Here is a 14,809-nt window from a genome sequence, read left to right as displayed (position 1 = left end):
ATTTGTACGAATCTGTACATGTTCAGTCGGATGAAAATGTACGTTTAAAAAGGAGGCGTGCCACTAAACCCCGCCCCTAAACCCAACCGTTATTGGGGGATGAGCAAATAATACTAAATTGTACAAGTTAGATCATACAAATTCCTACGAATTAACCACTAAATCAAATAGTAACGAATTGCAGTGAGATTGCGTTGATAAAAATATATATATTTTGTAATTTTCTGGGAAACTAGTTGTATTTACAGGCTCAGCATAATTGAGTACACCCCATTTAGAAAAATGACTATTTTTCTCTTTCTCAGTGAATATAAGCAGTGTATTTTGGTGCAATTAAACTGATATATTTATTACAATAATAATTTAGCCACAGAACATCTTTAGAAATTGAAAGTTAATACAATTAAATTCAAGCAAAACATTGCACAAAAATTTAAATTAAAAATTACAACCTACAAAATTTTAACAAAATTTTCCAGTTTTTTGCTTCTCTCGATTTTTCTACTTTTTTCTAAACTTGTATTTATTTTTTTTCTATAGTATAAATTTGTCTGTATTAGTTTTGGACCGTTATCGTAAGCTATTTTGTTAGATAAGCTCCAGATTTGGCTTCAGTACTGACTAATCTAATGTGTATGCACTAATATAATATTGTTTATGCAATATTCCTATTAAAAATATGAATTTAAAAGAGAGATTTGTGAGGGGTGTACTTATATATGCTGAGCACTGTATGGCTGTATAGATAAACAATGTTTTGTAACAACATTATTAATAAAACAATGATATGAAGCAGTGGCGCAGTAGCTAGTGCTGTCGCCTCACAGCAAGAAGGTCGCTGGGTTGCTGGTTCAAGCCTCGGCTCAGTTGGCGTTTCTGTGTGGAGTTTGCATGTTCTCCCTTTGTTCGCATGGGTTTCCTCTGGGTACTCCGGTTTCCCCCACAGTCCAAAGACATGCGGTACAGGTGAATTGGGTAGGCTAAATTGTCTGTAGTCTGTGTGAATGTGTGTATGTGTTTCCCAGTGATGGGTTGCGGCTGGAAGGGCATCCGCTGCGTAAAACAAATGCTGGATGAGTTGGCGGTTCATTCTGCTGTGGCGACCACGGATTAATAAAGGGACTAAGCCGAAAAGAAATGAATGAATGAATGATATGATAATTCATAATATTATTATTTAACAAGATTCATCTGTTAAGGTTCAACTTCTTTGACACAGTATAGCCAACTAAAATGACCCAACACCCCCCCCCCCCCCAATTACGTTGTATTTATCTAAAATATTAAATATAACAACAAAATATCTACAACTGTTTAAAGCAAGAAGCATTTTCTCGACACGTTCAAAATAATGTTTTGTATTCAGAAGAAATCTGTCAAAATGAAGTGAGTTTTTCATTAACACAAGCTAAATAATCTGCCAGCGTTATAAGGAAAAGATCTTATTTCAAGGCGAGAACAAGATTCTTTAGCTCACCACACTAGCAGATTATTATTTTGCTCATTTTAAAGAAAAACTGACTTCATTCTGACTTATTATTTCTGAGAATGCTTGTCTTGATTGAAGAATTTGTGGACATTTGGACTATAAACGAGACTAAAACTCAACTGAGAAAAGCATTTTTTGCAATCGCTCGTGTGAAAATGTGGGTCACACTTTACAATAAGGTTGTATTAGTTAATGCATTTAACTTACATGAACAAACAATACATTTATTACAGTATTTCTTCATGTTAGGTAATGAAAATACAGTTGTTCATAGTTCTTATTAATTCAGTCCATTAACTCATGTTAACAAGCATGAATCTGGATGTTAATAATGCAATAGTAAATGCAGAACTATGATTAATAAAGTATTGTTCTTAATTAGTTAATGTCAGTAAACACATTCATTTATTCATTTTTCTTCGGCTTAGTGTTTATTTTAGAGGTCACCACAGCGGAATGAACCGCCAACTATTCCAGCATATGTTTTACACAACTGATGTCACTCCAGCCACACACTCATTCACAAACACAATCATACACTACGGCCAATATAGTTTATTTAATATACCTATAGCGCATGTTATAAGGACTGTAGGGGAAACCGGAGCACCCGGAGGAAACCCACGCCAACACAGGGAGAACATGCAAACTCCACACAGAAATGCCAACTGGACCAGCCAGGACTCGATCCAGCAACTTTCTTGCTGTGAGGCCACAGTGCTGACCACTGAGCCACCCCATGTTTGTAAATATATTAACTAATGACATCTTATTGTAAAGTGTGACTGAAATGTGTAATGATTTAGAAAATAATGCAAAGTAGAAGTCTGCCTTCAGTGGCTCCCACCACACTGTAAACACACGCTAGAGTGTCATTACTGCGATGTTAAATGATGAGGATTTGCTGATCAGTATCCTGAGCATTACTCCAGTGTAAAAGTGTGCAGTTTAAAAGTAGTATTGCCGTCAGTCTACAGGAGAGATTTACTTCCTAATAATGGAAGCGTTTTCCAGATCTTCCTCTGCGGCGTTCAGGAGCAGGAAGTGACAGAGGAAGTGAACACTGTTAAAAAAAATATCTGTAAATTAGCAGTTTTTGGTGTGATTCGTGTGTTTATTTGTTCATATATGCTTCTGAATTGCATTATAGAAACTTAATCTTTCTCCCAATAACTTTTAACCTGGAAAAAAATCTAAAAGGTGACTTTTATTATCATTTTTATTCATTTAACGTGATGTATTGTCTGGGTTGGTGTTGTGTATTATGCTACAAACACCTTGTAATAAACCGCCAGTACATTTTCTGTTATTTTACAGACTTATGTCTCCATATATGCACATTATATTATTTCAAACTACTAAAATGTTAATAAAAGTCACTCTGTTAAACTGCAGAGTTGATTTTTCATTATCAGAAGTCGACAGAGCAGAGATCAACATCCCATAATGCAATTCCCAACCGTAAATAAACACATGTGAATCACAAAATAGGGAAGCTGTTAATGAGCAGATATTTTTTTGGCAGTGATGTTCAGTTGTTTTGCTCTCTGTGCTGCTGGTCGGGTGTTCCGGGTTCAGATGGAGGTGACAGCCGCAGCAGGGGTTTGGAGGTCTGCCGTCCCAGAGGAAGAGTCTGCCTGTTTGTCAAGTCCTGTGTTGATGATGCCGTCCCATGACTCTGGTTTGAGTTCGTGATGTTTGGGCCTGATGGAGAGTCTGTGGCGTTCAGATGGAGGGCCAGAAACTCGGAATTCTGAAAAGTAAGAATTTAATTATGCAAAAATCTCTTTTATAAGGGGTTTAAACACAGTTGTGTGGCAACGGTTTGAATTTAACCAGCTTGAATGCTAAAATAAAAAAATGTATTATATTTTTTTATGGTCACACTTGATAAGAACAGTCTGCAGAAACACTTTGATTGACATTCTCACTCTGTACGTGTCATCAGAGGGGGAAAGCCCCACCCACTAGTCACCATCTCTCTCTCATTAGCATAGGATGTTAGTCTCGATTTTGAATCTGCCACTATGCTGACACACAGGCATTTTTAAAAAGAGCACAATCTCATTTCAATTTAAAGCGACAGTCACTAAAACTGTGCAATTAGGATCAAAGCCTAAGAGGGGCAGATTCAAAGAGTTCTAAAACATTTGTGTGGTATTTTGAGATGAAACTTCACATTAAACACTCTATAGGGGTATCAGAGACTTATTTTATTTATTTATATCTTGTTGAAAAGGGCATAATAGGTCAGCTTTAAGGCACATGTGTTGACAACTGCACGTAATTATGAACTTAAGTGTGTGTGTGTGTGTGTGTGTGTGTGTGTATTCCTGTAAATAAAAGTTAATATAGAAATTACGGAGTAAACTAAGGACATCCTTTAACTCTGTATATTGTGTGTGTGTGTGTGTGTGTGTGTGTGTGTGTGTGAGTGTGTGTGTGTAAACATAGAGTTGAAGACAAAATCATTAGCCCTCCTGTGGAATTTTAATTATTCAACCATTTTGCAAGTGCGGTTAAACAGATTTATTCTTCAACACTATCTATTTTCTAACTGATTTCTTTTGTCTTATGATGACAGAACTTTTTCAAGATACTAGTATTAATTTGAAATTTATTTCAAGATAATGAAATAAATGTTAAAGTTGTTTCAAGATTATTTCAAGATACTAGTATTAATTTAAATGTAATTTATTAAGACTTAACTAGGTTAATTAGGCAAGTCATTGGACAACAGTAGTTTGTTCTGTATCCAATAAAGAAATGTTGTCTTAAGGGGCAAATGATATTGACCTAATATTATTTTAAAACAATAACAAAAAACTTGGTTAAACATCACTTGAGGCAGTTAGAAGTTCTACAATGCCATTTATTTATATCTTTAGATGAGAAAATCAGAAAATTACGGACTAAACATAAGGACATATTGATCATTCGTGTCTGTGTTTTCATCCAAATTTCTGAATTTTTGTTTTCACAAACATCTTCATTTATTGTAATTAAAGATCAGGGTCATTCTATCAAATATTGCTTTCTTCTGAAGTAAAATCATTGGAGTTGGGTTGAAAAAAGCTCTAAATAACAGCATTTTTTATTAAATGTAGTTTAAGATATCATGAGTTTAAACTGAATTCCTACACCATAAATATACCTACAGCATAAATAGAAAGTGCTGAATCGAGTATGATGTATTCATGTACTTCTCCAAACCTGTCTGTCTGTCTATCTATCTGTCTATCATCTATCGATTGTTCTATCTTTTTTTATCCATCTATCCATGCGTCTGTCTGTCTATATGTCTGTCTCTCTCTCTATCTATCTATCTGTCTGTCTGTCTGTCCGTCCGTCCGTCCGTCCGTCCATCCATCCGTCCATCCATCTATCTGTCTGTGTAAATGCTGACTGGTGTCCGAAGTTACAATAAATGTCTGAACAATAATCAATATGTGTATCAGGTGGTGCTGTATGTCTGGAAATATAATCTCACTCATGTTTCTCATTGGATGTCATGTTATTACACATACAATACTGCAGGTGGCAGTAAAACACTGCTCAGAGTTATCCAGGATGTAAACATGCATGCATTCGTCTTTAGGTGTGGCAATTACTAAATCTGAACTCCAATTAAATAAACAATAAATGGGTGAAAGCATAAAATTAAGAAAACAAAATGAAAACAGAATTAAAAGTACATCAAAATAAAAGAATATAAAAACGTCAGTAGTGTTTAAAGGGGCAGTTCACCCAAAAATCAAAATTCTGTCATTATTATTGACTCCCCATTCACTTTTTTCCAAACCTGTTTGACTTCCTTTATTCTGTGGAACACAAAAGAAGATATTCTGAATATCCACTGATATTGACCATAGTATTTGTTGTTGGGAAGTCAATGGTTTCAGGTTTTCAGCTTACTTTAAACTATCTTCTAACAAAATCCTAAATATTTATAACCTCTTGAGGCAAAGTAAATAGTGAGTAAATGTTAATTTTGGGTTAAATAGTCCCTTTAAATAATGCTGAAATAACAGTTTGTGAAATTCTGTGTTGCATAAGGCTGCACATTATTACAAACATACATAAAGTTGTTGTGTTGTCATACAATATCTCTTATGATATGACTAACCTGCAAAATGCTGTGCTATCAGATTATCATATATATATATATATATATATATATATATATATATATATATATATATATATATATATATATATATATATATATAATATTTATGGTATAATTATGCTAAAATAAACAAGCTAATTAAATCTAAACAACTAAAATAATGTCAAGGTGGTGCAAACATTTATAATTTAAAACACCCCCAATGACTGAACCTTGGTGAAAGTCTGAATCTTATTGCTGTTGTCATTTTCCTCTCTCGTCTCGAAGCATTTTTCATTTTAAGCTCTAGGTTCACCTTAGAGCAGCTACTAGAGAGGCGGGGCTAGAGATAGTAAAGGCCACATCTGACTGGTCAGATTTGTACAAGCAACCTATGCATGCTGCACATACAGTTGAAGTCGCAATTATTAGACCTCCTGTCAGTTCGTTTTTTTTCTTTTTCAAATGTTTCCCAGATGATGTTTAACAGATTCAGAAATTTTTCCACAGTATTTCCTATAATATTTTTTCTTCTGGAGAAAGTCATATTTGATTTATTTAGGCTAGAATAAGAACCATTTTAAGGTCAAAATTATTAGCCCCCTTAAGAAATTTTTTTTGCCTACAGTACAAACCACTGTTATATGATGACTTGCCTAATTAACCTATAAGCTTTTAAATGTCGCTTTAAGCTGAGTACTAGTATCTTGAAAAATATCTAGTCTAGTTTCAAAAACCCATAATAGGGGCTCTTTAATACTTAATCACTTAGAGGGGAACTATAATATTTTACAATAGATTACTAGAAAACTAAAAAAATAAATCACTGTTACTGTTGTTCTGACTAAAGTAGCATATTCTCCCATAAACATTAAAAACAAACCTCACCAACCTTATTTAAACAGAACTGCTTTAATGCCAAATGTAAATAATCTTTGTTTACATATTAACAAATATATTTGGAATCAGAAATTGCACAGCCATCATATTAACATGCATTTGATCTTATTTGTTATTTAAGACAAAGAGTGTGTTGTTTTCTGTTGCAAAAGACCAGTAAAATAATTAGGATTAATCAGCGAAGCCCAGGAAGCAAGATTATATAAAATGCAGTCCTGCAACACTGATATAGTTAATTTTTTTAACTATAAAGAAAATAAATCCTGTTAATTAATGCATTAAATACTTGTAACCCACCAAATAGAAAAGTAATATATAGTTAAAGGCAAAATTATTGACCTTTCTGAGAAATAATTATTCATTCTTCAAATATGTCTCAATTGATATTTAATGGAGCAAGAAAATTTTCACAGTAATTCAGATATTTTTTTTTTCTTCTGGAGAAAGTCGTCTTAGTTTTATTTAAGCTAGAAATAAATAAATAAAAAAAAAACATTTTAAGGTCAATATTATTAGCCCCCTTAAGCAATATTTTTCAATTGTCTACAGCAGTGTTTCCCAACCCTGTTCCTGAAGGCACACCAACAGTACACATTTTCGACCTCTCCCTAATCAAACACACCTGAATCAACTTATCAGAAGATTAGAAGAGACTCCAAAACCTGAAGTTAATGGGTCAGATGAGGGAGACATTCAAAATATGTACTGTTGGTGTGCCTCCAGGAACAGGGTTGAGAAACACTGGTCTACAGAACAAACCACTGTTATATAATGATTTGCCTAATTGCCCTAACTTGCCTATATAACCCAGTTGAGCCTTTAAATATTACTTTAAGCTGAATATATAGTAAAATATCTAGTCAAATATAATTTACTGTCATCATGACAAAGATAAAATAAATCAGTTATTAGAGATGAGTTATTAAAACTATTATGTTTAGAAATGCGTTTATAAAATCTTTCCGTTAAATAGGAATTGGGGAAAAAATATAAAGGAGGGCTAATAATTCTGACTTTAACTGTAAGTTATTGTACTTCTCTGTAATGTGGATATTGCATACAATATTATTGCAATAATGTTAATTTTTCAATATATTGCGCAGCACTAATGTGTTGTTCTTCATGTCTGGCTTTCAGGGTGTTTCATGATGTACCTGTGGTGGTGTGTGTGTCTCTGAAGCGCTGGGCTGGATTCTGATAGCGGGTTTCTTGTATTCAGCTGTCAGGCTGCTGTAGGCCGGAGGTCCTAAACACGTCTGTCTCTGCAGCAGCGTCAGGATACTCTGAATATCTGACGTCATCTGGTACTCCAACCTGGTAAAACACAAGTATACGGTTGAAATCAGAATTATTAGCACACCAGGCAAGTTATTGTATAAGAGTGGTTTGTTCTGTAGACAATCAAAATCAATATTGCTTAAGGGGGCTAATAATATTGACCTTAAAATGGCTTTAAAATTTTTATTTTAGCCGAAATAAAACAGATCAGACTTTCTCCAGAAGAAATGATATTATAGGAAATACTGTAAAAAATTCCTTGCTCTGTTAAACATCATCTAGAAAATATTTGAAAAACAAAGGCAAATAATTTTGACTTCAACTGGATGTGAACAACACTCACATCAACACTCTTATTCAGAAAGATGCAGTACAATTATTAAAGCTTGCATAATTATATCACAAAAGATTACACAGCTGTCTGGAATATTAGCTTCTGATTGGTCAGTCGTCACATCCCTATGTCTGTTATCCTGAGATAACAACCTTTGCATAACACAGGCTCACCCAGGAACTTCGAATCACCTTAACAATCAGTGAATATGTCCACATCTATACACATAATACATGTACATCCACATTTATATGTATCTTATGGTGGCCGAGAGAGCTAAACGTGCTGCAATTTAAGAAAACACATGCAGTAACAAGAAACACCAGCAAAAAAAGAAATAATCTTTATGGGTTTGACAGCAGATGTGTTGCAAATCCTCACAAATTAGCCAAACGCGCTGCATTTTCTCACAACACTTGCAAATAGAATTGAAATATCCATTCCAACACAATGGAAATGTTTTAAGGGGACCTTAAAATGTGATGACCCGGCTATTTAAGTTATGGTTATTTAGGCTAATAAAGTACAAAATACAAGGGCATCATAATAAAATGAACAAAAAACTTGAAAAAGATCACCTACTGTACAACTTAGCAATAGTCAAGGCACAATTAACATTTCGCAGCAGGGTCCATCAAGTTTTAGGGTCCCCTTGAAAAAATATCCATTGTTTTTCGTTCTATTTGCAGGTGTTGTGAGGAATCGCAAACAAGCCACAAAAATACCTGCATTGTGAGAAAATACAGCGTGTTTTAAGAATTTGTTCACGCTGTGGAAAAATGCAGCGCATTTTGTTTTCTTAATTTGCTGGTGTTTTTTTTGTAATGGCATGTGTTTTCTAAATTTGCAGCATGTTTAGCTCTCTCGGTCACTGTAGTATCTGATTGTGTGTCACACCGCAGTTTTTGACTATTTGGTGCCATCTTGTGAAGGAATAATATTAGGTTATTATATGCTCTATCCAGCCGGTTTCGTTTATTTCAGCTTTGCGGTTTTAATAGTTTGGCACCATCTTGTGTCTGAATAATGCGCAGGTTAGTGTATACTCCATCAGCTGTTTTAGTTACTGTCAGCTTTGTGTTTTTGACTGTTTGGCGCCATCTTGTGTCTGAATAATGCGCAGGTTAGTGTATACTCCATCAGCTGTTTTAGTTTCGGTCAGCTTTGTGTTTTTGACTGTTTGGCACCATCTTGTGTCTGAATAATGCACAGGTTAGTGTATACTCCATCAGCTGATTTAGTTTCTGTCAGCTTTGCATTTTTGACTGTTTGTTGCCATCTTGTGAATTAATTATATATGTAGGTTAGTGTTTTCAACCGGTTTCGTTCTTGTCAGCTTTGTGTTTTTGACGGTATGGCACCATCTTGTGTCTGAATAATGCGCAGGTTAGTGCATACTCCATCAGCTGTTTTAGTTTCGGTCAGCTTTGTGTTTTTGACTGTTTGGCGCCATCTTGTGTCTGAATAATGCGCAGGTTAGTATATACTACATCTGCTGTTTTCGTTTCTGTCAGCTATGCATTTTTGACTGTTTGTTGCCATCTTGTAAATTAATTACATGTAAGTTAGTGTTTTCCTCATCCAACCGGTTTCGTTTTTGTCAGCTTTGCGTTTTTAATTGTTTGCCGCCATCTTGTGACTGAATAATGCACAGGTTAGTGTATGCTCCATCAGCTGTTTTCATTTCTGTCAGCTTTGTTTTTGACTGTTTGGTGCCATTTTGTGACTGAATAATGTGTAGGTTAGTGTATACTCCATCAGCTGTTTTCATTTCTGTCAGCTTTGTTTTTGACTGTTTGGTGCCATTTTGTGACTGAATAATATGTAGGTTAGTGTATACTCTATGAGCCGTTTTCATTTCTGTCTGCTTTGCATTTTTGACTGTTTGGCACCATCTTGTGAATTAATTATATGTAGGTTAGTGTATGCTCCATTCAACTACTTTCGTTTCTGTTAGCTTTGCAGTTTTTGACTATTTGGTGCCATCTTGTGAAAGAATAATATTAGGTTAGTATATGCTCTATCCAGCTGGTTTTGTTTCTGTCAGCTTTGCGGTTTTGATTGTTTGGCGCCATCTTCTGACTGAATAATGTGCAGGTTAGTGTATGCTCCATCAGCTGTTTTTGTTTCTGTCATCTTTGTGTTTTTGACTGTTTGGCGCCATCTTGTGTCTGAATAATGCGCAGGTTAGTGTATACTCCATCAGCTGTTTTCATTTCTGTCAGCTTTGCGCTTAGTTAAAGAAATAATAAACTATCACAGCTCAGAACAATGTTTTATGTGTAGTTGTTATGTTTTGTGGCAAGTAGCTGTGTAATAAGTGAGATGAAATACATCCAGGATGGTTGTGTGTGTGTGTAGTGAGTGAGAGAAGTGAGTGAGAGTATATTCATTTATTATAAACCTGACATTTAATTGTGCACATATCAATATTAGATTAATTTATGCAATTGTATTACATTATTTTTTTAATCTAGTTGTTATTAAATAATGCATTTTATTTGATGTCTACTGCTGTGTAGTCCTGTGTAGTTGTTTTTGTAGCATGTAATATATCAATTAAAAGCAAATATAAAAAGGTCACCTTGACACCAATAACCTTTACCTTTAATAATTGCAGTCAATACTGAAAGCTCTTTCACCACAATACATAACCAGCCAGGCTTCAAGCAGAAATACAGTACGAGCTGATCATTCATGCACATTTCTGAAGCTGCATCTTACATTATTAATTAACAACGTTCTGAAATGGACACGCAGAGTTCATATTTTCATCCAGGTAATGGAGGTAACTGCGAGGACAAGGCTATCATTTATAGCTGATATAAGGGCTGATCAGAGTTCAGATGAAGTGTTCAATGAGTTTAATCTGTGTGTAAGGAACACCTAGTGATTAAAGCCCCGAGCCATTAACTGCAGCTCTCCGAAAAAACAAAAGAACAAGACGATCCTCCTTTTCTTACAGTCTCGTCTGGCAGCGTTTCAGCTCTCATTCCTGTGAAAAACACACTCCAAACTCCAGATTTCTGCAGATCAAATGAGTTTCAGCACTGAGGCTGTCACACATCTTGTGTGCAGAAATACACAGCATGGGTTGAGTTTGCGAGACTGCATGTGATCTATTTCACACGCAAATCTGAAATGATGACAGCACAGAGGATGTTAGTCTTCTGTTTCAAACTTACTGTTCAAAATGTGGTCATCTTGACTAAAGATTTGACCTAAAGTTATGCAGATAATCATTTACAGCCAAGTATTTTATATAATGTTACAGTATGTAAGGGATAAAGTACATCCAGGAGGTTGTTATAATTGAATAAAGTCTTCACAATGTAAAATTTATTATTACATGGCCATCTGAAATACTCCTTATTTGTCAGTTGCGACATTCCATGATAAGTTATTCAAAGATGACGACCGTCAGGCTCATTCAGGAACTGGCAGACCTACTGGAATTACTGTCATACTGTCATAGATTTTTAAATCAGCCAATCACATGGCAGCAACTCAATGCATTTAGGCATGTAGACATGATCAAGACGATCTGCTGCAGTTCAAACTGAGCATCAGAATGAGTAAGAAAGGGGATTTAAGTGACTTTGAACGTGGCATGGTTGTTAGTGCCAGATGGGCTGGTCTGAGTATTTCAGAAACTGCTGATCTACTGGGATTTTTACGCACAACCATCTCTAGGGTTTACAGAGAATGGCCAGACTGGTTCCAGCTGATAGAAAGGCAACAGTAACTGAAATAAGCACTCGTTACAACCGAGGTGTGCAGAAGAGCATCTCTGAAAGCACAGCACGTCCAACCTTGAGCCATATGGGCTACAGCAGCAGAAGACCACACCGGGTGTCACTCCTTTCAGCTAAGAACAGGAAACTGAGGGTACAATTCACACAGGCTCACCAAAACTGGACAAGAGAAGATTGGAAAACGTTGCCTGGTCTGATGAGTCTTCATTTCTGCTGTGACATTCGGATGGTCAGGTCAGAATTTGGCGTCAACAACATGAAAGCATGGATCTATTCTGCCTCATATCAACAGTTCAGGCTGGTGTTGGTAGTGTAATGGTGTGGGGGATATTTTCTACCAATAGTACCAATTGAGCATCATGTCAATGCCACAGCCTACCTGAGTATTGTTGCTGACCATGTCCATCCCTTTATGACCCCAGTTTACCCATCATAAAGCGCAAATCATCTCAGACTGGTTTCTTGAACATGACAATGAGTTCACTGTACACAAATGGCCTCCACAGTCACCAGAGCTCAATCCAATCGAGCACCTTTGAGATGTGCTGGTAAGGGAAAGTCACATCATGGAAGTGCAGCCTACAAATCTGCAGCAACTGCGTGATGCCATCATGTCAATATGAACCAAAATCTCTGAGGAATTTTCCAGTGCCTTGTTGAATCTATGCCACGAAGGATTAAGGCAGTTCTGAAGGAAAAAGGGGTCCAACCCGGTACTAGTAAGGTGTACCTAATAAAGTGGCCGGTGAGTGTATGTATATATATATATATATCTATATATATATCTATATATATATATATATATATATATTACACTCAAGATACAAAGATATATATATATATATATATATATATATATATATATATATATATATATATATATATATATATATATCTTGTATATATATTTTTGGAAGTACTATTTATATAAATAGTACTTCCGAAAATAGGCTTCATGATCTTAAATGTAAATATAATGTGTAATTTTGCCCATGTGCTTGTCAGGCTTCATCAGCTTGTGTTCTGTAAGATTGTGTGTGTGTGTGTGTGTGTGAGTGAGAGATATGGAGCTCAGCTGAAACAGGCTTTTTGCTGCCTGATGCGTCTTTCTGTCTAAGCCAGTATTACAGCTAAAAATACCACCTGCTGCGATTCTGCTCACCCTGCTGCTCGTGTGTGTGTGTGTGTGTGTGTGTGTGAGTGTGTGCGTTCAACTGCTGTTATCTGAAATTGTTTTGTCAGCTGAGGCTAATTTTCATGTGCATGTGAATGATAACCACAAGCAATGTTTAGTTTAGTAATGTTTATTGCGAGTGTGCGTGTGCTTAGTGTAAATTGTTGTAGTGCACAGATGCCCTGGAAACAAAGTGTAATGTACTGGAAGAGACTCGTCCTCCTCTCACTGATGAAAACAGTGTTTCGCCATGTCAAATATTTCAAAGATGTACACATGAAACTGAAGGGAAGAGAGAAATATGATCAAAATACACCTAAATAAATGATTTGATCTCAAACAGGAATGTGTAGTTAATTTACACCTTAAAGGTCCCGTAAAGTGCTTTGAAACGTGCACTTTTTTTATTTGATGTTTGACAATCTCAACTGAAAGATGATAAGTGGGCAGGACATAGAGTAGCCACTCCCCTTTGAAACAAACAGCCAATTGTGTTTTGTTTTTATGTTCTGTGTGATATGTCTGTTAATCACAAGGACATCTATAAGCCAGTGTCCCCAAAACAGCGACACAATTCTCATTTAGAAGATACCACCTGATACAAACAATGCGAAACTTACAGTTCGTCACTTCCGCCTAAATGGATCAACAATTTTATTTTCATGACATCACCTCATACTTCAGTTTCTCATCAAATCTTCTGACCAATCAAATGCTTTCCAGTATCTGACATGCCCCGCCCCCTTCAAGACGCTTCTCATTTGCTTTTCATTTCATGCGTTGAGCTCAAGCACTCTCACTGGCAGAGCTGTGATAGAAACCAAACACTATTGGCTGTTTTTTATTAAAGGGGAGGAGCTAATATATGCCCTGCCCTCTCTCCATGTTTCAGTAGAGATTACTTCAAATTCTGAATACAAATATCCACATTTTAAAACATTTCAGGTGACCTTGAGGATAAACGTACTGATACTAACATCTAAGAAAGTTTATTTTGATTTCACAGAGACTTTACTGTGAATATTTAATATAGAGCTGCACAATCAATCGTTTTAGAACAAAACACAGGAGATTTGTGGAGTCACTGTATAGTTTAACCAAAATAGAGCGAAAATTTTAAAAAGCTTGTGTTTTTAAGGCCTGTGACTGAATGAGAACATTAAAAGCATTCAGGCACAAGGAATTGGACCTTTTGTAACTTGAATAATGTTTAATTTAATTGAATTATTTAAACAATGAAGACTATGCAGTATTATTTGACGTTTGATTATTTAATTACTGTACCTGAATACTGTTGGGACTCCTCAAAACTCTGCTTATTTCATAGCTTTTGCTCTACTTTATTTATATATCTTTGTAGATCATTAGATTTAAACTTCATTTGCCTTACAAAATCACCCCAATCATTCCAAATTGAGCTACACTGCCTGAGTAAAGTCTTATTCAAGTTTTAGGTACAACAAATAATAACTTGACTTCTAGTTGATCATTTGGTATCAGAAGTGGCTTATATGAAAGGCAAAGGCCTCTAGATTACGCTTATTTTACCCTAATAAAATATGATTGTGTCTTGATCTCATTAGGACAGTAAGGTCTGACTTTGCTTAGACAAAAGTCTTGTCACTGAACAGAAATAATGTCCAGTATAGAATATGTCGTCATGCTGCAGTGGAAACAGAATGAACATTGTGTCTGACTCCATCATGAGCTTGGAGGACTGCATCCATACATCTCTGCAATGCCTCAAATCACTGATTAATAAAGTCATCTG

At 35.5% G+C, this 14,809-nt stretch overlaps 1 protein-coding gene across 1 annotated transcript in view; it reads right to left on the bottom strand.

The window, feature by feature from the left end:
* Positions 1-2,965: 2,965 nt before the first annotated feature.
* Positions 2,966-14,809, bottom strand: part of LOC130235493 (potassium voltage-gated channel subfamily H member 7) — a 183,747-nt gene continuing 171,903 nt past the window's right edge. Inside the window, exons 17-18 of the mRNA XM_056466081.1 lie at positions 7,652-7,811; positions 2,966-3,242 (exon numbers count right to left, since the gene is read on the bottom strand). Of these exons, the coding sequence (XP_056322056.1) occupies positions 3,021-3,242; positions 7,652-7,811 (382 nt within the window). The 3' untranslated portion in view covers positions 2,966-3,020. The remainder of the gene's footprint in view (positions 3,243-7,651; positions 7,812-14,809) is intronic.

The sequence above is a fragment of the Danio aesculapii genome, chromosome 9 (assembly GCF_903798145.1).
Source record: "Danio aesculapii chromosome 9, fDanAes4.1, whole genome shotgun sequence".
Lineage (NCBI taxonomy): Eukaryota > Metazoa > Chordata > Actinopteri > Cypriniformes > Danionidae > Danio > Danio aesculapii.
This window is presented reverse-complemented; position numbering and strand designations above follow the sequence as displayed.